The sequence below is a fragment of the Oryzias latipes genome, chromosome 14 (assembly GCF_053564925.1).
Source record: "Oryzias latipes strain Hd-rR chromosome 14, Olatipes_Hd-rR_3.1".
NCBI lineage: Eukaryota > Metazoa > Chordata > Actinopteri > Beloniformes > Adrianichthyidae > Oryzias > Oryzias latipes.
Window position 1 is genome coordinate 9,949,610 of NC_136250.1, and position 26,057 is coordinate 9,975,666.

Sequence of the window (26,057 nt, forward strand, 5' to 3'; positions counted from 1 at the left end):
CGGAATATTGCTAAGATCAGAAATATACTTTCTAAGAGTGATGCTGAAAAACTCATCCATGCATTTTTTACGTCGAGGCTGGATTACTGTAACTCCTTGTTAGCAGCGTTTACTAAGAGTTCCTTAAGAAGTCTCCAGCTTGTTCAGAACGCAGCAGCTAGATTGTTAGCAGGAACTAGCAGAAGAAATGACATCACTCCTGTGTTAGTTTCGCTCCATTGGCTCCCAGTTGATTCTAGAATCAAGTTCAAGATCCTCCTGTTAACCTATAAGTGGGCACCTCTGAGGTTTCTTCGTTTTTTTTCCGGAATCCGTTTTTTTTTAGGAGATTTTCCTTACTGCGAATGGGGGTCTAAGGGCAGGGATACCAGTATAGCTTATTCAGTTTGTCAGTTAATTTTAGTATTTTCCTATTGAACTCTCTGTATTCATGATCCTTTTGAGTTTATGTTTCACTTCGAAGCCCATCGAGACGAATGTTGTTGTGATTTTGGGCTATACAAATAAAATTGAATTGAATTGAATGTTTATAATGGGAGGAACAATAAAAGATTATGTGAAAGACCTGAAAACTTTTTCACACAGCCTGTAGCTGAATGGAATTCCCTCTTACTTTTATTAAAAAATGAAACAAGTTAGGGATGATTTAATAACTCTGTTTTGTGGTTTGAAAAACAGATTACAGAAAAGCATTAAAAGTTATAATGGAAATGAAGGTAAATGTGGTTTAGGCTGATGCATACACTGACTGGGTATTTTTATGTCATTTTGTGTTAACTGAGTTAAAAGTCGGATATAAAATTAACATGAAAAGACAAAAGGCACACCTGCAGAAATGCAGAACTCCGGACTTTTAAATTGTGTGTCAGTCTTCTAAGGAAAATAAATCAGCTATAAATGTAACCTTTTTTGATATTGAGGAATTCTCCTCCTCCAAACTGCCAAAAATCATGGAAGAATTATTGAAGACTGTGACAAATTTCCTCTGACATTGCAACTTTCAATTGCAAATACATACAACCTTGAGCTGACCAGGTAGATTGGCGTTCTAATGCAGGCTCTGAAGTAACGCAGGTGTCAACTTCCAAAGAGTTACTGTTCTGTGCAAAAACAGTAGTTTTGAAAAATACCTGCTGAAAACGTAATCAATGTAATTTTTTTCTTTGTCACTAAAAGCGTTTTGTTTTCGTAAAAAATAAGTACCATAATTTGTCAGAGCTTTTTTTTTATGGTAAGAGCATTTTATTTTTTTAAATGGCTCACAATATACCTGTTGATGTCATGGGAACATATGTGGAGAGTTTATGTCTGATATACATAAGTTTTTGTCGAATGAATTTGAAAGTATAAAAAAGTTGAGGCATCACAGAAAAAAGAACCTTATGTAGCACTTGTGTCAACTTAACCAGCAAAAGCTACACAAAGTTACTAGGTCCTATTTACGAAGAGAAGAAAAAAACAACAATGTGTTTAAATAACAGAGGGCAGGTTTATTCCATTACCTTTCACAACACAAAATAGAACAACAACATAAACAATAATTTCTTCCTAAACTGAATTTCTTTTACAAAATAAATCAGCTTTATAAAAAAATAGTATAAAATAAATTGTCCTTTGTCTCGTTTGTGCACTCAATTTGTTCTCTACCCGGGTATGATAAGTGAATGTGCATAGGAATATTCCTTATCTCTTGTCCTGTCAGATTGGGTTCAATCCTGTTGATGGGAATCAGTAACAGCTGCCACACTGTACTTCAATCTTCAACAGGATACTCTCGTTCTACGCCTGGCTCGCCATCGACTTCCAATGAAGAATTGTAGTCCGAGCTACAATTGAGGGTCATCAAAACAATTCTGCACATAGTACAGAATAAATCAGACACATTATAATCTATAGTTCAAGTGAGATCTCATCTTTCAATAAACTCAGTATCTTTTCCCTGTAATTTGGAAATTGTTTTTATGGTTTTCTTTTTTTTAGTAGTTCACCAAAACCAATTTACAAACAAAAAATTCAGTAATCCTTTTAACAAGTATTACTATTAGTAAAAGGAATTTCCCTTTCCACAAATCTGAAAAAATAACTGTATGAATAAAGTTTTAACAAATAAAATTATTATAACCATGGTATAATACAATTCTTTTTAAACAATGAATACTTCAACCACCTTTTCAATTAACTTTTCAAAAATTACATATTCACGCATATGTATACCAGAAAGAAATCAAATAAAGTAAACATTAATAACACAGTTAATACACAAATTAACATTTTCTACATACTCCAAATTGTTTTGTTCCCCTTTTTAACAGAATTTAATTTAAAACATAACCGTCAACTCCATATACAACTCTTTCCTACTCACCGGAGTTTCCAAGAATTCTTAAACACGACGCGTTCACAACGTAGCCGCTCTGAAAATGTTCTTTCGGCACACAACGTAACCGATCTCAAAAAACAAAAAGTAGCTTCTTTTAATTCTTTAACTTATTTTTCTTCTTCCGTCTATAACACTGCCGATCTTTCTCTGCTGGTCACGCAGCTCCTTCTCTGCCTCGTGCTTGCAAGAAAAAAACACGCAGACACAAGATGGCACCCTCCACAGAGCCCTGCATGGTATGCCTGGAGGGCCAAACCATCTCTACTGCAAATGAAAAATTAACCCTTTAATTGCCAGCAGGAAAAATAAATGCTTTTTATAACTGGGCTACACTTACAAACAGCATCAAATAATAAGGTATCTGAAAATGATACATCCCTAATGTACATGCATGTAATTTATAAATTATTATGAAAATAGACTGTTCAATAACAGAAAGAATGTGAAGTTTACAATAAAAATTAATGAAGATAGTCTGTAGGCTTACCTATTGCTTCACTGCTGTCCTGGTGGGAATGCTTCTCTTGGGTTGACACCTGATTTTATAATTCTTCATTTTTTCTAGGGCGGGGCCCTCAGCAGAGTTCAATGATACTGTCTATAAACTCACCCTCAGAGAACTGAAAGTAAAACGTGACCATGAAGAGATCTGCCTGGTCAATGTGTAAAACCTAATGGATAAGTATCTATCTGCTAGATGATCTTCAAGAGTTCTTTTTCTTCTTCATTTTACACTAATAGATGTGACCTCCAATGAACAGTAAATGGTCTTATTCTTTTACCTGGGATCCCTCCGTTTTAGTTTAGTAAATATTCACAAATTGTTGTCTTGAGCTTCAGTCTGAGGCCATGGTTCTTGACCACAGAAAGGTAGGTTGTTTTCTCTGAATGGGTTATGGTTCCACAGCAACTTCCAGCGGATTACAAGCTCACCTTTGACATCCTGGTGAGTCACACTGTCGAGAAGAACGAGACTAACATGGCAGTGATACGCACATCGGGGCAGGAACAATCTCCATTTATAGTTGTGGGAGGCAGTGCCGGGCGAGTTACACCACGATTTGTGAATGGATTGTAGATGCTTGGGCTAACGTGTGTTGTGAAATGTGTGTGTGTGCATCCTGAAACCGGTGTGTCTGACCCTTGCGCGAGGGGGGAGAGCGCGAGTGAAAAATCACCCTCAACTGAGACTACGCCCTAAGACCCATCGTGAACATACGGTAATAGAAAAATACTCATAAGTTAAAATTGTTTTTTTTCAGGGGGGAGGGGGGTGCTCTTTTTATTTTCAAGCAAACACATAAAATTTAGGCCTCAGTTGATCTTTTTCATACTTTATTTAAGGAATTGTTTATTTTAACTTATTACATTATTACATTTTAAAATAATTGATTTTAGTCAAGTAAGAGAAAATTTTTACTTATCAAATACAATACATCAACATTGGCATTGGAACAAATCTCATTAACACTTGTGCTATCTTAGGGTTCTCCCTACCATGACAAAGGTGGATAAAGGAGGAAATAATTTATGTAATCCATGGACACCAGTGAAAATCACAAATCATTGAAGAAAAAAGGTTCAGTGCACTGTCTAGTGGGTCTAGATGACCCAACTCCCAATGTTAAAGTGCTTAGGATAGCACAAGGGTTAAAATAATATACATACATACATTTCAATTTTTATTTTTACACAAACCTTATGTCCCCCTACCGCAAAACCTTAATAAGAAAAAGTCACAACCCATTCAAGGTTGATTACAGAACTACCACAAACCGTATGCAGATGTAGGAATATAAAAGAAAAACAAAATCGAAAATCATGACAATGTCAAAATGCAAACCTTTGCTTTAATTTTTATACATAATTTTTCTAATTTCTCTTAGTTTTTTGACTTATTAAAAATATTAGTTGTGCTGAGTGAGATTTAACAATTTATTTTATTCTCAGTTGAATCCAATTTTGCAGCGACTATATGCCAAATACCATGGTTGCAGTTTGATGAAAATCAAAGGGGGGCTGTCTGATTGTTAACATCTTGTGGTCGATCAACAACTCTTGAAAATATAGAAATAATCTCAACACATCTTATAGCCCAACATAAGCCCCAAAATCATGACGCTGAGGCAAAGAAGAGAGGACTGGACAGCTCCAGATGATGAAGCTGTTGTTGAGGAACTTGGCTTGATTGTTGAACTGACTGTTGAACCGACTGTTGGGCTGACTGTTGAACCGACTGTTGTGCTTACATTTGGGGCAACAGAGTAACTGCAGACTTCCACATTACCCACTCGATCTACAACCACCAGCTGCACATTAGGCGAGCAGCAGGATGCGTTGTAGGATACCAGCGTCACGTTGGCTGTTGTCATATTGGAGTTTAAGATGCCGTCGCCTTCTCTGAGACTGATGCTATCGATCCCAGTTCCATTTTCTCCATCGGTCACTTGGACAGAGAGCTCCCATGTAGACTGGTTGCAGCTGTCACTGCAGTTGGACTGGAGACTAAGCAACTGGCAAACTGGAGGAGAAAAATCTGTCACCTGAATGTGGAAGAAAATGGAAAAATTACCACAAAATTATATATATATATATATATATATATATATATATATATATATATATATATATATATATATATATATAGGTATAAATATTATGTATAGCAATGTAGTCTTCTATCTCAAATGGACCTTTGGAAGAACAGTGAGACGCAGCACATCATAGTTGCCGTTTGCACCTCCTGGAGCTTCAGCTTCTATGGTCAGTGTGACACCAGTACCAGCCTGGGAGGCCAGAGGTGCTGTGATACTTGCAGTTCCGTTGGCACTACCTCCACTTTCCAGAGTTAAACTGGATGGGAAGGTTAAATTATAACCTTGGTCATTGGTAGCTTTGATGACAAAGTTTCCTCCTTCGCCTGTGGTCGTCACAGAAAAGGGAATGAGGAGTGGAGTTCCAGGCTCTAAGACACTTCCTGTATCAGACTGAAAACAAACAGATCAAAAGAACATGCTAAAAAGACAAATAAACAACTTTTATTTGAGTTAAATGGTTTTGACACATCATCTTCTTACCAAAGTAACAGATACAGAAGAGGCTCTGAAGCTGGTTGAAGACTGCCTCTGGAATGTCATTGAGGATTCTCTCGAGGTTGTACTATTGGTGCTCTGGCCCTTCACTAATACCACAAACTCAACTGATGGTATCTTGTCAAAATGGACTAAGTATTGTCCTCCACCCTGAGCCTCCACATGACCATTAACCTGCCCTGACCCTGAGGATTCAACCAAAGTAACTTCTGTCACAGTGGAGATGTCAGCCTCAAGTAGAGTAACCTGCAAACTGGTGTTGCTGCCTTTAAAGGAAAGAAAATCAGGTCAAACTAAAAAGCTGGGAAACTCCCTCAAACAAAATAAAAAGCACAGGAAAGGGCTTTTTTTTTACCTGCTGTTGGGCGATTTTCAACTAAATCAAATCCTCCTAATGGGCCCTGAGATTGCCTCACGAAGCTAAAGATGAAATCAATAGGACTCTGACCTGTAAATAGTATGAGTAAAAACATACAAGAAACTTTACAGCTTTGAGTAATAAAAAACAAGGGTCAGTCATAGTGCACAACAGGGCTCCATGCTTGGTCAGTTTTTTTTTTTTTTTGCTTGCTTTGGTTAAAGTGGTTTCCATTTTTAGGTACTTCTGCATACGTTTCCATTGCTTTACAGCTGATACTCAGCCATACTCATCTAATAGATATATGTAAAATTACAAATGACAATGCTCTGAAGGCTAGATTTTTTTCCGTAAATCCGGGTAAGAGTGAAAAGGTTGCCTTTAATAGCTGAATGGATGCCATAAGTCTGTCTCCCGACTGGCTGTGAACACATCTCAACATTCTTTGATTATAATACAAAAATCTAAAATGTGTATATACAGTCGCTGGCCACTTTATTAAGTACACCTTGGAGTTGGACCCCCTTTTGTCATCAGAAATCTCTCAATCCTTTGTGGCACAGATTCAAAAAGGTACTGGAAACATTCTTTAGAGAGTTTGTTAGCATCACGCAGTTACTGCAGATTTGTTGTCTATTCATCCAGGGTGCCAATCTCCCGTTTCATCACATCCCAACAGTGCTGTATTGTGTTGCGATCTCGTGACTGTGGAAGTCATTTGAGAACTCATTGTTATGTTCAAGAAACCAGTCAGAGATGATTCTAGCTTTATGACATGGCGCGTTATCCTCCTGGAAGTAGCCATCAGAGGATGGTACACTAAGGTCAGACAGGGATGGACATAATCAGCAACAACACTTGGGTAGGTTGTAGCGTTGTAATAATGTTCAATTGGTACTAAGAGGCCCAAAGTGTGCCAACAAAATGACCCCACACCATGACATCACCAGGCTGAACCATTGATACAAGGAGGGATGGTTCCATGGGTTCAAGTAGTTTAGGCCAAATTCTGAAATGGAGGCTCCTCAGACCAGGCACCATTTTTCTAATCTTCTATTGTCCAGTTTTGGTGAGCCTGTGTGAACTGTATTCTCAGTTTTGCTTTCCTAGGAGTGGTACCGGGTGTGTCCTTCTTCTGCTGTAGCCCATCTGCCTAAAGGCTGGAAGTGTTGTGCGTTCAAAGATGCTCTTCTGCAGACATTGGTTGTAACCAGTGGTTATTTGAGTTACTGTTGCTTTTTTTATCAGCTGGAACCAGTCTGATCATTCTCCTATGACCGATGGGACCAACAAGGCATTACAATGCCACAGCATTAATTGAAGTAGCCATCTTCTGATGGCACCTTTGTGATGTGGTGGAATGGGAGATTGGCATCATGGATGTGCAGTCGACAAATCTGCAGCAACTGTGTGATGTTATCATGTCAATTAGGAAGGTAAAAGGGGGGTCCAACCTGGTACTTAGAGACTTTTTTATTTAACTTTTGCCATTTGATTTAATCAGACATTCAAGATAACTTATCTCTGAAAAAAAATTGTTTGTCCAAATTGTTTGATTTCAGCCTTGTTAGGTGTCTCACCTACAACCCTCAGGGTATAGGGATTTGTTGACGTTAGTCTCAATTCCCACAATCCAACTTGGGCCCGCAACCGCAGAGTCCGTAAGTTTCCCACCAACTCAGCTGTCATGATTGACGACCCTGTGAAGGTGCTATTATGAAGCTCACCTAAACAATTAAAATAAATTATGGTTAATGCAAGGTTTTCTGTTGTTTTTGTATATCCTAGTTGTTTTTTATGCCATATTTTGGAGCGTAATTAAATCAACGTATGCAATTTTAATTGATCAGCATAGTCACCTGAAGGATTGACAAGCGTGTATTCAACAGAACTTCCAGTGATGTAAATGATCAGATTAGTTAATGTTTCATCTGCACTGAAAGTGTAATTATCCGCACTCCCCAAATTTCTGCTTGCTTGCAGAAGGGTCACCTGGGATACAAAATAAAAACAGGGAAAGCTGGAAATTTCCTGCACAATAGAGTTAGCTGCTGCAAATAGTGAGGGCATGTATTAATACCAGAGAGGAGCTTGTGGACTCTGTGATTATGCTGGTAGCCTGAAGTAGCTGACTTTTGGAAACTTGAATAGCTTGTCCTCCTGAAGCCTGAGCCAGATCTCTGTACAGCTGAGAATCTGACCTCAACATCCGTTGGCTCTGCTGTTGCTGTTGATTTTCATTAGCTTCTCTGCGACGACGGAACCCTAGTATGTCGGTTATCATGAAGTTCACCTGAATGAAAGATCAGGACATGATGAAGATGCACAATAAAGTTGTGTTTTGATGATGGCCAACAATTAAACCCTCCGTTTTTGGATTGTCCAAATATTTTTTGTTAGCTGAAACATCACAGTGCCTTTAACTTGATTTAATTGGTATAATATATGCTGTTGTCCACCCTCTGGCATATGCTTTTAGGGGTCACCACAGCAAATTTGCTTCTACTGAATCAAACAGGTGGTTTGGCAGAGATTTTTATGCCAAATGCCCTTCCTGACACAACCCTGTGTTTAATCTGGGCTGGGGACCGGCACAGGGGGGACCCAGACTCTGGGAACCCTTGTGGCTATACAGTTGGGCAGTAAGGCAAAGGGTTTTGTCCAAGGACCCACACTGGATGAAGTTCATAGTAGCCCCTGCAGCGAACTCTGGTTGGTTTCCCACATGCCAGTCCTACACATAGCCAACTGATCCATCCAACCTCTGGGATGGGATATCACGCCCTCGCGTGTCTGGCTGAAGACTTCAGAAGTAGACCGAGGTTCTACAATACATCAATTCCCGCTGAAATGTGAGACCCAAGCCCACTCTGAGTGTGCACAAACCAGCGGCACAACCACAAACACCCAAGACGTAAGCTCTCTCTCAGAGTTATAACATTTGATATGTCAAGCCCCCATTTACACATTACAGAACTTGTCAATCGGCCTGGACTAAAGGGCCTCCTGTGAACCTGAAAAGAGACTGGGTAACCACAGACACCACACACCACAGTCCTCTTAGCCGGATGGATCAAAGCCATCAGTTGGGAGACATGACGTCTATTATGTTGCCGCTAAGAAAGTGTCATTGTTCATTTGTTTGAGAGTCCAACTCCAAAAGGCATTGTGTTCCCTTATACTAGGTTGAAAGGTATGCATGGGTCACTTGTATTTTGAGTTAAAAAAGGAAGAGCCATCTTTCATCTTTATGTTTTCAATGCATTAATGACAAATTCTTGACATTTGTCCAACAAAATGAAAAAATAATGCTGATTCAAGCAGAGCAGCATTGTATTTGTTTCATTTGTCAAGATAAATTGGATTAATTGCATTTCAAAAATAGTGTCTTAACAGCATCTTGGTGTATGGAAGTACTCACAACTGTCTTGCTCTGCTCTATGAGTGCAATCACTGTGTTCTTCAGATATTCATCTTTGGCAGGCGCATCAGTGAAGAGGAAGATCTCAGAATTAGGAGGAGAGCCAGTTAGAGCCAGCTGAAAAAAAGTCAAACAAACGTTGTAACTTCTAGAATATCAAACGTTTAACAATAAAAACTAAAGTAGAATTGAACACAGCATAAAACCTGAAGTCCTGAAAGACTCATTTCTGGAGCATCTCCACCTCCGTCTGGTATTAGTGAATTGATATAACCTTTGAAGACCTCAGCGTTTGTAGTCTTCATCAAAGGCCCGAAATCTTTCAGACACACGAGAAAAGACTCATTATTGGGTTGTTTTTCTTTATATTCTATAATTTCTTTGAATAGGGAACAATGTTGGTTCATTTAAAATCAAATGTCAGAACAGAACATATGATTTATTGTACAGGATTTTGAATTGCAGTTCTAGGAACTCACCTGGATCGTTGAAAGGTACAAGAATGTAGAATGAAGGCTCATCCTCTGTTCCAACCTTACTATCAATGATAGTTGAAGTGACGTTCCGTACTGCTGCAATGTCGTCACCCATACTTCCAGTTGTGTCCACCACAAAACACAGAGCCTTACTTGATCCCTTTGAGATTCCCATCAACCTAGGGGATTAAAAAATGGAGGTTGGAAATGATTTAAATAGTTCAATTCTGCTCTGGGCAGTACATCACTCAAGATTATCAAATGTCAAAGAATGTCAAATACTGAAGGAATTCTCTGTCCCCAGTAGCTCCTCGAATGTCCTCCAGAAGCTGACTGGTTGCAGATATTGCCAGCTCTGCTGCTTCCCTGTGAAGATATCCATGGCTGGAGGTGTAGGAATCTTTGTTGATCCCACCTTTAGGCTCAACTGAACTTGTTGCATCAAAGAAACCCCCATGGCTGCACTTTCCTGGTAATCATGGAAACAAAACCAAAAAAATATAAAACTGTAGAATTCTCAGCTATCTACAACAACTGTACATATCACAGCAAATGAACAAATGGACACTTGATTTATACATTTAAATAAAAACAAAAAATTCGTAAAGCTAAAGTGAACTGATGTCACTACTTTCACTACCTCAACACAAGGGACAAAAAACAAAAAAAACAATATTCTTTAACACATTTTTGTGAATCAGGATAATTTTGTAATTAAAAATGCTGGATTCAGTACATTTTTTTGTTTTTTTTACCTTTCGGTTTGTTCCCAGACAAAGGCCAAACAACAAAGTATCCAGATGTCAAAATATTTCCTGCTATTATATCCTCCAAAATGTTGTTGCTGCAGTCGTCCCCATTACAGCTACGACAGGTTGCAGTGGTTTTAGCTGCAGAGAAACATGAAATTCTAGGCATATTTTTTGACTCATAAATTTAAAGAAAATATGGTCTAATTGTGGTTTTACCTGCAATTTTTCCAATGTTGGCGTTCTTTCTGATCATATTTATGTTTGGAAATTTGTTTCCTAATTCAACCCAGTTGCTGTGACTGTAGAAATCCTGCAGGGGGAAGAGGAAAAGGGGGAGGTAGAATTTTTTTTTAGGATTAATTAATTAATTTACATAATTATTTTACTTTTTTTTTTTTACATTTCATGCAACTAACTGTTACAAAATTGTAACAGTTAAAAAAATCAATCAAGTAATTCATCTGGAATAAGTGCATTTTGCCAAATGGGACACAACTGGAAGATCAGAATATATTACTTCCTTTTTCTAGTTATCGTATTTTTCTATTCTGTAATTTAGTTACTATTTGAGCTTCCCTTCATGATAAGATTACCTGTAACTTAACTAATTTCTTTTTCAGTCAGAGCATGGGTCTGCAACCTGTGTCTCTGAAGCCACATGTGGCTCTTAATCTCTCCATTTTGCCTCTCTGGCTAAAGAAAACTAAAATAAAAGTAACTTTTTTAAAGGGTTACCAAATTGGCAGTTATTTAATTTAGATTAAAGAAGTTTATACATTTATGGCTGAGATGAACCTACAGGATGAACTGACCTGAAGAGGACTGCGCGAAAAGAGCCAGAATCCTTAATATCTGTTGGGGATACTTTCTTAAATATCTAAAGAATCTGGACCATTTCTGATGCATATCCAGACATGCAACATATCTGAAGATATCCGGGCAAAAGATAGTGGCTATGTCTTATTTTGGTCATATCCAAGTTCCGAATATGACCTGATGTCAAATCTGGAAATATCTGGAGTAAAGATACTGAAGACGGTAAATATCCTGTAGTATCTGTAGTGTATACTTGTCTAGGTGTTGAGGCATTTCTCGTGCATATCCAGACAGGCAGCATATCTGAAGATATCCGGGCAGAAGATACTGGTTGTGTCTTATTTTGGTCATATCCAAGTTTCGAATATGACTTGAAGTCAAATCTGGAAATAGGATTATTATTGAATTAATGTTCTCTTATAGTTTTTTTAATCCGTGCACCCATTGCTTTATTATTGACAGAACGGACCCGAAAGGGCAACATTTAGCCATGCTGACAAAAATTTCACCCACGGCTGAACTTAAACTGGAGTAATGAGTGGATTGTGATAGCATGTCTTTATAAAAATGACAAAGAATATTGTCAGACACAATTTATGAGGGAAAACTCCTTTAGGTTAAAAAAGGGAAAGTGAAATGAAAATATGTAGAGCCAAAGCAGATGTCGACGCTACGTAGTTTGTCCAAGTGGGGTTACCGTAGTGTGACGTTATACTCAATCGAAAGGGCCCCGAACAGAAGTTCCAGGACGAACGGTTATGGTACCTACACCGTATTTTATGATATGTGCAAAGGCGATACTGCATTAGGACATGTATTGTCTCTAGATATTAAATGTATCACTTGTTTGATTGATGCCTTGACTAGCAATTTATGTGCACAAGATACTTCAAAGGCACATGTATTTTTTTCCAGACATCTATTGTTTATGATAAATTTGAATTACGCATCTGATCTGTTAAGCTGAGTTTGCTCTGCACTTATATTTTCCCGCAAATAAAACAGGTGTGAAAAGTATTGACAAGTCAATCCAAGTTTGATTAAGGTATACAGTAATATCCTCATTGCTTCATCAAAGGTAATAAATACAGTGGCACTTCGGGCATACAACAAATTTTTGGCATTTTCAACAGCCAATTTCTCCCTGAGCATGTATCAAGTGGCAGGAAAGTCTTTTGGGATGTTTTGTAAAACAGTATCTCATATTATACCAATAAAAAAAACATAAGATTTTTTTATAAAAACTTTAGGATTGTTTTTGGTAAGAAATCAATGATAACTACTGCTCTGTTTATGCTTAAATGTTTTCAGGGAGTGGGTAAAGACAGTTTATTTTTTAACTTTATTGTACAAAATGTAAGTACAGCAAGGAGAGCAAACATCTTACATGCATTTTACACAAAAACATTCAGGTTTCCACAACTTTCATACAAACATACAGCTTTCTTAAGGCTTTTAGAGATTTTACTGAGATACATTTCAATTTGTTTGATTAACACGGGGGGGGGGGGGGGGGAGATAAATAAAATTAGCATTTATGAATATACAATTTGCCAAATATAATAATAAGATTAATTTTTAGTTTTTATTAGAGTCCAAGTTTTTATTATGAAAGCCAAAAATTATAGATTCAAATTTCAGAGTGAAATTGGGGTGAATATGATTTCTGATAAATTGTAAACACTTCTTCCAAAAAATTCTAATTTCAGTACAATTCCAAAAAAGATGGTTAATTGCTTTTCGATGTTCTTTTTGCAAAAGGGACAGTTAGGATCAATTTTTTTATGTATCTTAGCATGAATTGATTAGTGGGGTAAATTTTGTGAATGATTTTAAAAGAAACTTCTTTCATTTTTTTTATTTATCATAGATTTTTGGGTCACACTCCAGCCTTTTCTCCAAATACTGCCGGGAACAAAACGTCCTCAGTAGTTTCTAAGCCGCAAAATAACACGAGGAGAACAAACAACCGTGACGTGTAGGGATGGGTATCATTAAGGTTTTAACGATACTACTACTCTTATCGATACTGCTTATCGATCCGGTACTCTTATCGGTACTCTTATCGATACTTTTTGAGGACGAAAAAAAATTAATAAATAACAAATTAAGAACATAAAGTGTTTTCTTTCCTCACTATGCAACAACATTGTTTTTTTTAACAAAACATTTTACTTTATACATGAGAATGTTCCAGACAGGATATTTATTTAATTATTTAATCTAATTGTTTTTATTATTTATTAGTGTGATGTTTCCTTTGATCTTTTGTCCATTTTCCACAACCTTGAATAGACTTTTCTGTCTGTCAAACACCACCAGAGTTAAGTTAAGTTAAGTTAAATGATGGAAACAAATTCACTTTGATGCAGACTCCTTTCTATTTTGCCAACTCCATTTATTTTTCTTTAAATCCAGTAAACCCAATAAATGATATTAATTTTACGGATGACAACTATCATTAGTTATTAATTATTATTAAGTATTAGGAAGCAGCTGATAGTTTGTCGCGGGTCTGGAATCATAAGCGGTGAGTCTAAGCCCCGCCTCTCTACCTGTTTGTTGTATGCTCCGCGTGCAACGCCCCCCACCCCACCCCCCCTCCCGCTGCCCCAGCCTGTTCTGCACAAACAGCGCAACATACGGTCATCGTAGTAGCAAGGTGACAGCATGGTAGGCAAACGTAATAATTTTTACGCAGAAACGTTAGTTCTTAAGGCCCGTACACACCGGGACGAATATTCGCCAGGCGTTATTCGCCAGCGTTTTTCGCCACGTTTTTTGTGTTCACACCCAGGCGATTTTCGCTGACGATGAGTGGAGTGAACATGCAATTTCATTCCCTGACATTAGATGGCGCTTAATGTAAAACAGAAATACTCCTGTACACAAGGTGGCGCTGCGCAACTTTACGCTTCTGAAAGTCGCTTTTCACTCAGAAGAAGAGAGCAAGTATTTACACGCTTGTCAGAATCAAACAAAGAAAACATGAATATTTCAAGCACCAGTAGCTCCAACTGGTGCTTGGTTCGGGGATATTTTAGAATGTCCGTCATTATTGCTTCGCGGCAGTGTAGACGCTACTTGGCGTCTATCTTCTTCGCTGGTATGTGTGCTCAGCAAGGCAGTTTTGTGTTTGAGCGCCCCCAAGTTGTGTTTTACTGTAACTTCAGAAGCTCCAGACACGTGAGCAAAAGCGCCATTCTCATTGGTCGAGTAGATTTCGACGCGACGCGTCGAAAAAAAAAAACGAACCCGAGGCGTTTTTTTTTTTTGACGCTTTAACGCCTGGCGTTTTTTCGCGTCGGTGTGCACACTCTCGTTGGTGCCCTTTGTTTAGTCACGAGGCGTTAAACGTCGGCGAAAATCGCCGGCGAAATTCGTCCCGGTGTGAACAGGCCTTTAGTCTAGGGCGCTCACGTGTCCCCTACAAGATCGCCACTGACTGTGTGTGCGCTGCCTTGTCTTGTGTGTGTGCGAGCGCGGCGCGTGCTGTCTGAATAACAGCCCCGCCCCCCGTGCACACAAATAGACAGACAGAGCTCTCCTCTTCAACGAGAATACCAAAATTAATATAATCATAAATTAACGGAAAATTGACTGACTTGGTGAGTTAAATATGGCAGATAACGCTTATATTTTGTGGGACACAAAAAAAAAAAAAGTGACTTCTCCAGTACCGATAGCAGAACCGTTCAGGTCAGATCTTAACGATACTGCGGTCTTGAAGAATGCGGCCCCGGGGCTGGTTCAATACCGGGGCGCGGTACCCATCCCTAGTGACGTGTTACCCGAGCTCCAGTAAAGTGAAATTCGATTGGTCACATTCTGCAGCGCGACCAATCAGCTGTCGAGTTACAGAGCTCCGCGCCGCCATTACGCAATCTGTTTGAAAACAATGGCGGCATGGAGCATAGGGACGAAGATGAAGACGGAAAAAAAGAATAAAAGTTGACCGTAGGAAACATGGACAACGGTGTTGCGTGCACACCCTCTAGTAAGCGGGGGCCGACCGCGTCCTCGCAGCGACCAGACCTCAGAGGATCCGGGACTTGGCGGCAGTGACCCGGCCGAGCCTATTAGTTAAGGTAAAACTTTTGATCTAAATTAAAGGGCATGTTTATTCGGGGCTTGGAGGCTACGGGGTTATATTAACCAATTCCGGGGGCTATTTTAAATAGCAAAAATAAACCACATCCTTCCTTCCCTTTTTTCAGGAAAAGAGTCTTCATCTGAAGCGATTGAAACATAATCACAGAGGCTGGACGACGTGGAAAAAACCAAGAAGCTATAAGGACACAGGATATGACCCCCCCCCCTCGAAGTTTCCGTATGTGTATCTACAGTGTGTAAAAATATTTTGTGCTGATTTAGACAATATTTCGGTCTGCATGGTCCTTCAATACTATCTCCCCTACTAAATAGTTGTAATTTTGCTCCCTCCACTACTGATGCGGTTTTTAAAATATGGCATAGTAAAGGACTTAAAAAAGTCAAGGACCTATATACCAACAATATCTTCTCAACTTTTGCTAATCTCTCAGCCAGATATAACTTACCCAACTCTCATTTTTTCCGTTTCCTCCAGGCAAGAGATTTTGTGAAGAAAAAATTCCCTCATTACCCTAACCGCCCCCCTGAAACTTTTTTAGATACCTTATTGAAGGTGGACCCACAGCAAAAACACTGTATTTCAGTTCTAACTGGAATGATTGACACAATAGTCAGTAGGTCAATTTCCTTCATGAAAACCACCTGGGAAGGGGAATTACATATGACACTATCTGAAGAACAATGGGATACAGCCTTAAAGTTGATACACTCGTCCTCTATATGTGCCCGACATGCCTTGATCCAGTGCAAAGTATTCTACAGGATACATTACACAAATGCAAAACTATCCAGAATCTACACATCCATCTCTGATAAGTGCAACCGTTGTGGACACTCGCCAGCAAACCATACCCATATGTTCTGGGCCTGTCCTAAATTAAGACGTTTCTGGACACATGTTTTTAACACTCTCAGCCAGGCATATGGAACAAAGCTACTTCCTAACCCAGTGTCCGCTATCTTTGGTTTTTCTGTTGACATGAACCTCTCTGGACCTTGCACACGTGCTCTAGCATTCACTACCCTGTTGGCCAGACGATTGATTTTGCTTAGGTGGAAGCTCCCTGACCCCCCCTCACATGACTATTGGATAAAGGAGGTGCTATATAACCTGAAACTTGAAAAGCTGAGGTTCTCACTAAAAGGACCTCTAAGTAAGTTTAAAGAGACATGGCATCCATTTTTATCACTAGTAGATACTCTTACATTGCTCCCAGAGGCAGAAACTGACTGACCCCCTCCCCCCCCACACACAATTTTTACTACCCCCCTCCCTTCTTATTTTATTATGTTTTTTTTTTTTTTTTTTCTTTTTTCTTTTTGTGTGTGTGTGTGTGTGTGTGTGTGTGCGTGTGCGTGTGTTCTTGTATATGTGCACACAAGTAGAGACTGGATCTCTACTATGCCCTGTCTGTATGTGTATGTGTGCGAGTGTGTATACGCATGACCTGGATATGGGAATGTTCTGTTCGGGATGGGAGGGAAATGGGGAAACAGAGCTGTATTTTCGTCTAAACACGACTACCTTCTGAACACATGCTCTGTATGTTAATATGTTCTAAAAATTCAATAAAAAAAGTTGGAATAAAAATATTTTGTGCTGAAAAACTTCGCTTTTGTATAAAACTTCAAGTAACCCAGAAACATGTCATCACCTAACGGACAAACGTCGAGCAGTGACTTTAACACGGTAAACAGCAGAGGACGTGACCGTAGAGATTAAATGAAGTGCATGGAGGGGATGGGGGATTGGGGGGGGGGGGGGGGGGTGTTGGAATCCGCGGCAGACGTCTGTGCAGAACCGGGGCCTGTGATCCGTATGGATCATTCGCGCAGCCTAGTAGCTTTTCCTGGGATTCGGTGTCAGACCGTAAAACCCCATCACACGCAGGACGTCATCACCGAGGACCCACACTTTATTTATTTGAAGTTACAGGACTGCATATGGTGTGTGATTTGAGCTATAAACATATTCATCTTTGCTAATTATTGTGTATTCTCATGCGGTTATGGACAAATGTTGGACACCCTGGGCACTATGTCAGTTAGGTTTCTTTTAGGTTCTACGTGTTGGGCGGCCACGGCGTCACTCCCTCCCGATTACCCCGCTGGAGCGGCAGACGTCGCCCCCCCACCGCCGTGGGGCCCGTTTAGCGCGGGCAGCACGGAGACACGGGGGTCCACCGGCAGCTGCTGCACGGGGTCCGAACGTCGGCTCCCCTCTCGCTGGGGGCGCCGGAGTAGGGAAAGGAGAGGAGCCTGCGGGGCGAGGGTGGAGCGCAGGCGCCCCGATGTCTCTGCACTTCTGTCAAAAGTGGCAGGAAAATATACGTCTATATGCGCTACGAGCTCTCCATGGGAGCGTGAATTCAGCGCGGCAGGAAACATCTTCACCCCGTTAAGATCCTCACTGATAGCTGACATGGTTAACATGTTGGTGTTCCGGTCACGCAACACGAAGACGGACAAATAAAAGCAGCAGCACGATTCACTAAAGCAGCCAAACAGACAAACACGTGTTCACTTTTTTATTAGGACTTTAAAAAAGGTGGTTCATGTTTAGCCTATGTTGAACCTTTCCTGCGATGACTTTTCTCTTTCTGACTGTGTTCGGAAAACGTTGGCGGATCTTCCTTTGGGGTTATAAGCTACATGCGTTCTTGAGTTTGCCACTCGGCCGCTGGGGGGTTTTGTGTTGGGCAGTTGCCTGTATTCTAGAACATTGGCCAGAACAGCAATGTTACTGTAACCTAACAGACTTCTTCTTTCTTTCAGATTCTTTTATTTCTTATATATTTTTGAGATGACCGGTATCTTGAAATATCCTGACTTACATCACTAGTGTTTGTTCTCCAGATATGCCTGCTGGCCATATGTTCCAAATCCTAACTTCAGATATGACTAGTATACAGATATCAACAGATTTGACATGGATAGAATCTGGAAATATCCTGACCTCGGATATCAATGGTGTTGGTTCATCAGATATGCCTGATGGCCATATGTTCCAAATCTTAACTTCAGATATGACTGGTATACGGACATCAGATATCAACAGATTTGACATGGATAGAATCTGGAAATATCCTGACCTTGGATATCACTAGTGACGCATCTCATATCTGGAGAGAATCTCATCTCCAGATTCTATCAGAATAAAAGTGTCCCATACTCGGAGTTGATATGCTCCGGACATGAACTTAGAAACAGTCATGTCCGGAGAGTATCCACCGTAGATATCACCAGATATGGGGTATTTCTGAGGATATCCAGATAAATATATCTCCTGATTCTGGGGGCTTTTGCGCAGTACTCTTCCTCCAGAATGGACAGATTTTAAAGGTTAAACTTTGGTTAAAAAAAAAGAAAAAAAGTCTGATCTTTTATGAGTTTAAACCACATATTGTATTATGTTATGCTGCAAGACAATAGTTAGTAACTGAAACTAACTGGTGTTCACCAGTTAGTAATATTTTTATTTTCACTTGAATTTTTTTCTTCTTCAATGTACCTTTAGGGGCTCCATATTAAGCTTTGAAGCAACACAACACTCAGTTAAAAGTTACTTAATTTTTGGAATCAATATTTGTTGAGTCAACACTGAACTAACAGGCGTAACAACACAATTGTTCAGACTTTAAAGTATGGTTTTAGACCATAAAAAGATTAGAAAAAGATAGAAAATACCTGTAAGGTGTGGAGTATCCCTGCCAGGATCAACCTTGCTACCAAATAATTTTGCATCTTGTTGGCAGCCTTTACTGCTAACAAACCATCTGTGATGAGCCTCTGTCCTTCTATGATGAGCTCATCATCACAGTGGTAACGGGCATCAAGGAGTTGACGTAAATCTATTGCTGCATTCATACGTCGGATGAATAAGACGTTGGAAAGGAAAGACTTGGATGACTTTGAAGCTTCACATGCATTAGCAATGGACTTGGCAGTGAAAGGTTGGGCCTGGAACACACACATTTATGTTTCTAGTTCATTATGCAAGTTTTTTTTTTTACCCATAATTCAAAGTAATATGCAATTCCCAATTGACAATTCAATTCCCAATCATGAAATATAAAAATTACATATTGTTATTGGCAATTCAACATGGAATTCAGGCTTGGAATATAAAAATACAGCTTTCTTTTTAGAATTCAGTAATATGACAAAATTAAAAAATTAAAAATTGAATGGGTTGAATAAAAACAACATAAATGGCGGTTTTTAATGCCATAATTCAAATGACAATGCAATTAGCAATTTACAATTCAATATGCAATTTGATCATTCATTTAGAACATATATTTTGCAACTGACTATTCAATACTAAAAATTGATTTAGCTTCTATTTAAAATTTTATTTTTACATTTGTAAGATTGAATTGTAATTATTGATATTGAATTCTGAATTGCAAAATGCCTTTTTCAAATGGAATGATCAAATTGCAAATTGAATTGTCAATTGAAAATTGCATATTACTGGTTAAAACTAAAAAACCTCCATACATTACACTACATTACACTAGAGGGCGCTGTTTTGCAATTTCTTTTGAATTTTGAGTCAAAAACACCATGGCAAATTAAATTAAAATGCACTAGATTTTAAGTTACAATTTATTGAAATGTAATTGCATATTGAATTGTAAATTGCACTGTCATTTGAAATATGGCATCAAAAAGCCATGACCATATAAAACACAACTGATTTTATTTTCATTTAATATTTTATTTTTATATTTTTTATAGTGAATTAAATTTTTTAATAATGTATTCTTAATTTCAAAATGTATTTTTATATTCCGAGCCTGAGTTACATATTGAATTGTCAATTGCAAAATGCATTTTCAATAGTTATCCATGGAAAAAATTCCATAGTTCATGTTAAAGAGATGATGAATCCAAACAAATGCCATCACAGTGTCATCTTACAGGAAAAGTGAAGTCCCTCCCCTCAGCCAGAGCCAGAGCTCTGCAGACCTGAGCTGTAACATTCAGGAGTGCTCTTTCAGTGATTGTTTGATGATTAAAAGAGTCTCCAGGAAATGGGTTTACACCAAAACCAAGAGCTCCACTCTGTAGATAGAGAAGATACAACCATGCCAGCCACAGCATGACTGCACAGCCTATAAAAATGGGAGAATAGAAGAAAAATTACTACCTCATATTTAAAAAAAAACTTTTTTTCTCTCTTTCCCACTTAAGCAAGAATTTTCTTCCTTTTTGTCTACTATCTACTTTTCTTGTACAACTCAGAACAAACCTCAAGACTTGAAAAGCTCCTCACACTTCTTTTAGCCAGATGGAAATTTATTTTTCTGTTGAAAACAAAAGAAACACAACTGTTAGGAATGATTAAACATATCTGGTATGTGGTTTTATAGAAAAGCATATAGGAGATTTGAAATATTCAAAATGGAAATTAACTGAAGGTGCTTGGATAAATGCATACATTGCATACATTTTTTGTTATATCATTTTGTGTAAATTGTGTCAAAAGTAAGTTAATAACTTTAAAAGACGAAAGGTACTCCTGCAAAAATGCAGAAATAAAGTCTGACATTTGACATAGTTTGTCAATTTTCTAAGAAAACAAATCAGCTTTAAAGTGAATCTTTTACAATTCTATTGATTTTCAAGAAGAGTTGATTGAAGAGCAAAGATTATATAGTTTACAATTATGAATAGCTGAAATAAAATACAAAAGCAACACCACTCGATGACAGTAAGTTGTTGGGGTGCATGAGAGGAAGCCAGCTGCTGTTCCTTCAAACAGCTAATAATCAAGAAAGAATTATATATATATATATATATATATATATATATATATATATATATATATATATATATATATATATATATATATATATATATATATATATATATATATATATATATATATATATATATATATATATATATATATATGCCCAGTGGTTGGTTTCTCTGAGAAAAGAACATAGCAACCTCCCTGAACAGAATCCAGTAACCATCACAGTGGCAGACATCCAAGAAAGAATCTCAGGTATGAAGAACTGGACAGCACCTGGCCCTGACATGATACATGCCTACTGGCTAAAGAAGCTTACCACACTCCACGAGCGCCTGGCAGCACAAATGAACCAGCTGCTAAGAGATGGGACTCACCCCGAATGGCTAACAGAAGGGCGAACGATCCTGATCCAGAAGGATCCCTCAAAGGGTGCAGTCCCATCCAACTACCGGCCAATAACCTGTCTCTCCACAACATGGAAGCTCATGTCTGGCATCATTGCAACCAAGATAAATAGGCACATGGATCAATTCATAAGCAACACACAGAAGGCATTGGTAGAGACTCCAGAGGAGCCAAACACCAACTCCTGGTCGACAGAACAGTCGCTCAAGACTGCAAGTCACGACATACCAACCTGTGCACAGCCTGGATTGATTACAAGAAGGCCTATGACTCAATGCCACACACATGGATCACTGAATGCTTGGAGCTGTACAACATCAACAGGACTCTAAGAGCCTTCATAGGAAACTCAATGAAGCTGTGGAAAACCACCCTTGAAGCCAATGGGAAGCCACTTATACAAGTTTCCATCAAATGCGGGATATACCAAGGTGATGCTCTGTCCACACTGCTGTTCTGCATAGGTCTGAACCCCCTCAGCCAAATAATCAACAAGACTGGCTATGGATACCGACTCAGAATGGGGCCAACATCAGTTACCTCCTCTACATGGATGACATCAAGCTATATGCTAAGAGCGAGCGTGACATTGACTCCCTGATCCACACTACCAGAATCTACAGTACTGACATTGGGATGTCATTCGGGCTCGAGAAATTCAACCGGATGGTGACAAAGAGAGGCAAGGTAGTCCACACAGGAGGGATCTCACTCCCAGAAGGAACAATAGCAGACATCAAGGACAGTTACAAGTACCATGGAATTCTGCAGGCAAATGGCAACCTGGAGCAGGCAACAAGGAAAGCTGCAACAGATAAATACCTCCAACGAGTAAGGCAAGTCCTGAGAAGCCAGCTCAATGGCAAAAATAAGACCCGGGCAATAAACAGCTACGCACTGCCAGTTCTCAGAAACCCTGCAGGATAATAAGATGGCCAAAAGAAGGGATACAGAGCACTGATGTTAAGACATGAAAGCTCCTCACCATGCATGGAGGGTTCCATCCCAAATCCAGCACCCTGAGACTGTACGCTAGCCGCAAGGAAGGAGGCCGAGGACTAGTGAGCGTAGAAGCCACTACCCAGGATGAAACATCCAAGATGCATGAGTACATCAAGCTCAAGGCCCCAACTGACAGTGTGCTCAGTTTAGTCACCAAGCCCCTGTCTTATGGAATAAACTCCCAGCTCATGTAAGAGAGGCCGACTCAGTTTCTACATTCAAAGTTAGACTTAAAACATTCCTCTTTGGACAGGCTTATTGTCAGACTAGTTAGTATTCAGAGATTATTTAACTTAATGTTAATTTGTTTAAATTAAACTTAATAACTATTTGTTTTAAAAGGCTGCTAGAAGTTGAAGCTGGGGTAACTATGGTGCACTGGGGTTCTGTCCTCTGTCCTCTTTCCTTTTTTACTTCTACCCTTCCTCTCCTCTATTCTTGATCATAATTTATCATTTAGTTCTCCATGCCTGTGTCTGGTACAGTGCGATTCATGTATTGTCCCTCTTTTCCTCTCCCCTCCTGGGGATTCCAGTTGGTTCATCCGTGCTCCAGTTCCTGACCGTTTACCTCGCCTTTGCTCCTGCTCCTACACCTGGCTGTGGATCCTGTCTCAGGCTCATCTCTGGCTCGTCTCTGCTCTGTACCTGACCGAGTACCTCATCTCTGCTCCTGCTCCTACACCTGGCTGAGGTTCCTGTCTCCGGCTCGACTGGCGCCTTTGACTGTCCCCACAACCACGGCTGGATGAAGCTCGTCTGCTGGACTTTTATATATGTAGTTGTAGATTTAGATAAGTTAATTCTTCTCTAAGAGTTCTGGTAAATCGCCTGTCCGTCCTGGGGGAGGATCCCTCCTTCATCTGGGCACCCCTGAGGTTTCTTCGTTTTTTCCGGAATCCGTTTTTTTGGGAGTTTTTCCTTACCGCGAAGGGGGGTCTAAGGGCAGGGATGCCAGTATAGCTTAGTCAGTTTGTTAGTTCATTTTAGTATTTTCCTATTGAACTCTTTGTATTCGTGATCCTTTTGAGTTCATGTTTTACTTCGAAGCCCATCGAGACGACTGTTGTTGTGATTTTGGGCTATACAAATAAAATTGAATTGAATTGAATTGAATTGAATGTCTCAGGCAATGGAGAGCAGAGGATACAGTGCTGGAGGATAGATCCTCATGGGAGGACAAACCCCTGCATGGGATGTCCCACCGGACCATAACTGAAGTGGCTGATATCAAGAAGTCCTACCAATGGCTAGAAAGGGCTGGCCTACAGGACAGCACTGAAGCACTCATCCTGGCAGCTCAGGAACAAGCCCTGAGCACCAGAGTGATAGAGGCTCAGATCTACCACACCAGACAAGACCCAAGGTGTTGGCTGTGCAAAGAGGCGCCTGAAACAATCCAGCACATAACTGCAGGGTGTAAGATGCTGGCAGGGGAAGCATACACGGAGCGCCACAATCAAGTGGCTGGAATAATATACAGGAACATGTGCGCAGAATATGAACTGGAAACCCCAAGGTCAAAATGGGAAACACCTCCGAAGGTGGTAGAGAATGAGAGGAAGAAAACCATCAAGCGTTACAAAGAAACTGGTTTCCCAGTGTCTGTTTGCAGAGACTGGAGGCAAGGTGCTAACTCAAAATTAAAAACTATTTGTGAAGAAAAAATAAATGTTTTTTGTAAAATATCTGCAGAATAATGCACAAAGGTCATTTTTCTTTATCTCTAAATGCCTTTTGTTTTGTTTTCTTGTAAAAGTGCCCCTTAATACACAAAGCCTTCTTTAAAATGATTATTGAGCTTTTTTTTTGTAAATCGCTAACGATTTTCTTGACGTCAGAATGTGGGAAGTATGTGTTCAATTTCTCTGTCCCATAGTGAGGAAAAAATGCAGTTCTTTTTTAATGATTTTCAATTACTGAATTCATTTGAAAAAACAAAAAAAGGTAAGACATTACTTAAAAAAAAAAATTGCAAAATGCATCAAGAACATACCACAAGACATTAGTAGTGTGATAACCATTTAATAATCAAATTGAGAGACCATAAATCAAAATTAAATCCAATTGTTAGCTACGTAGGATGGAAAACCTTAAGCATATGTGCCTGCATATTGACAAATTATTATATATAATAAAAATGAATTAAGATTGTCTGTGGGCTTACCTGGTGCTTCACCGCTGTCCTCATGGCAATGCTTCTGTGGTGCTGTCACCTGAATTTATAATTCATATTTTTTCTAGGGTGGAGTCTATATGGCAGAGCCATCAGCAGAATTCAATGAGTTTAGAACAAACGGCATAAAACCTCACCCTCAGAGAACTGAAAGTAAACATACAATGGAAAGATTTGCTTGTTCAAGAAGTGAAACCAAGTATCTAACTGACAAAAACAGATGATAGAAAAAAGAAAAGCTTGGCAAGATGACCTCAAATACTTCTTTTTCTTTTTTATTCTGAACTGAACTAGATGTGATGCCCCCCGGAACCGAGACCCCTTATATAATTATTATCAACCTTTATTAAACCAGGTAAGACCCATCGAGATCAAGAGCTCTTTTGCAAGGGTGACCTGGCCAACAAGTCAGCAGCACACATCACAAAACAGAATAACACTATAAATTCAAAAAATAATTGGATCTGTTACAATTTAAAGTTAACATTTTCAAATTTAAGTAAAGCAAAGTGAATATAAAATGCAAAAGATCTAAGACAGGATCTCAGGTCTCATCCTGTTAGAATCACTCAGTTTTAGTTCTGTTGAATTATGTTCCACAAATTGTTATGCAGCAGAAAAAAAAAAACGTTTGGATGTCGTGGCTTCTTCTAGTTTGTTAAGAGGGGCTTTAGCCTTAAAGGGAACTTTGCTGTTATTCATGATTTTGTTTAATACAAAGCATATTGTTTTTCAAGCAACACTTTTATGGCAGCACATTAAAAGATAATCCAGATTTTGCCTTTTTCAAATTGTACACTGAGAGTTTTTCTTTGTAAAATCCTATTTTGTTTCTCTTAGGAACAAACTGCCATGCATTTATTAATTTTCATTTATCATCTCTGTATCTGTTAATATTCTAAGGCCTCACTGTGCTAATCGCATGTTTTTAATGTTTACTGTCAAAACACGCCCTCAGGTTTTACGTCATTTGTACTTACAGTAACACAATTGGTTGTAACAAAAACACAAACATTAAGGAATGTTGTATCGTCATTGTCTGACGTTATCTGTAAATTCTTGAAAGGATTTAGGTTTTAAAATCACATTCTTGTTTGCTGATGTCATATTCCAGAAAGGAGCCCTGTGACAGAATGCCAGCCTGCCCAGAGCAAATGCTGCCTCCGCCCAAATGTTGCTAGGATATGCTACAACAACAATGTGGCTACGAAAGGGATTCGGAAAATAAATCAAATCTAATCAAATATTGTATTTTAAAGCGCGTTTAATATACATGTAAAAAAAAAGCTTTACACAATTA

The 26,057-nt window shown here is 39.0% G+C and overlaps 1 protein-coding gene and 1 long non-coding RNA gene across 2 annotated transcripts; both read right to left on the reverse strand.

Moving 5' to 3' along the window:
* Positions 1–1,469: 1,469 nt before the first annotated feature.
* LOC110016338 (uncharacterized) lies at positions 1,470–2,647 on the reverse strand. Its single transcript, XR_013647611.1, has 2 exons — positions 2,366–2,647; positions 1,470–1,853 (listed from the first exon to the last, which is right to left on the reverse strand). It is a non-coding gene; the product is annotated as an uncharacterized LOC110016338 (long non-coding RNA).
* A 1,051-nt stretch (positions 2,648–3,698) lies between these two features.
* LOC111948701 (von Willebrand factor A domain-containing protein 7-like) lies at positions 3,699–24,809 on the reverse strand. Its single transcript, XM_023962864.2, has 17 exons — positions 24,749–24,809; positions 20,666–20,720; positions 20,335–20,528; positions 19,096–19,368; positions 10,696–10,789; positions 10,483–10,617; positions 10,010–10,196; positions 9,731–9,906; positions 9,458–9,570; positions 9,252–9,368; positions 7,911–8,123; positions 7,690–7,822; positions 7,411–7,557; positions 5,828–5,920; positions 5,458–5,738; positions 5,074–5,367; positions 3,699–4,923 (listed from the first exon to the last, which is right to left on the reverse strand). The coding sequence occupies exons 3-17, from the start codon at positions 20,515–20,517 to the stop codon at positions 4,459–4,461; spliced, it is 2,904 nt and encodes a 967-aa protein (XP_023818632.2). The 5' UTR covers positions 20,518–20,528; positions 20,666–20,720; positions 24,749–24,809; the 3' UTR covers positions 3,699–4,458.
* Positions 24,810–26,057: the final 1,248 nt, after the last annotated feature.

Bases quoted from the DNA above. Each gene is read 5' to 3' on its own strand.
- LOC111948701 (XM_023962864.2), bottom strand. From the start codon at position 20,517: ATGCTGTGGCTGGCATGGTTGTATCTTCTCTATCTACAGAGTGGAGCT. The intron at 10,618-10,695 runs GTAAAACCACAA...GTTTCTCTGCAG, and splicing joins CAACATTGGAAAAATTGCAG to CTAAAACCACTGCAACCTGT. The intron at 7,823-7,910 runs GTATTAATACAT...TTTGTATCCCAG, and splicing joins AGTCCACAAGCTCCTCTCTG to GTGACCCTTCTGCAAGCAAG.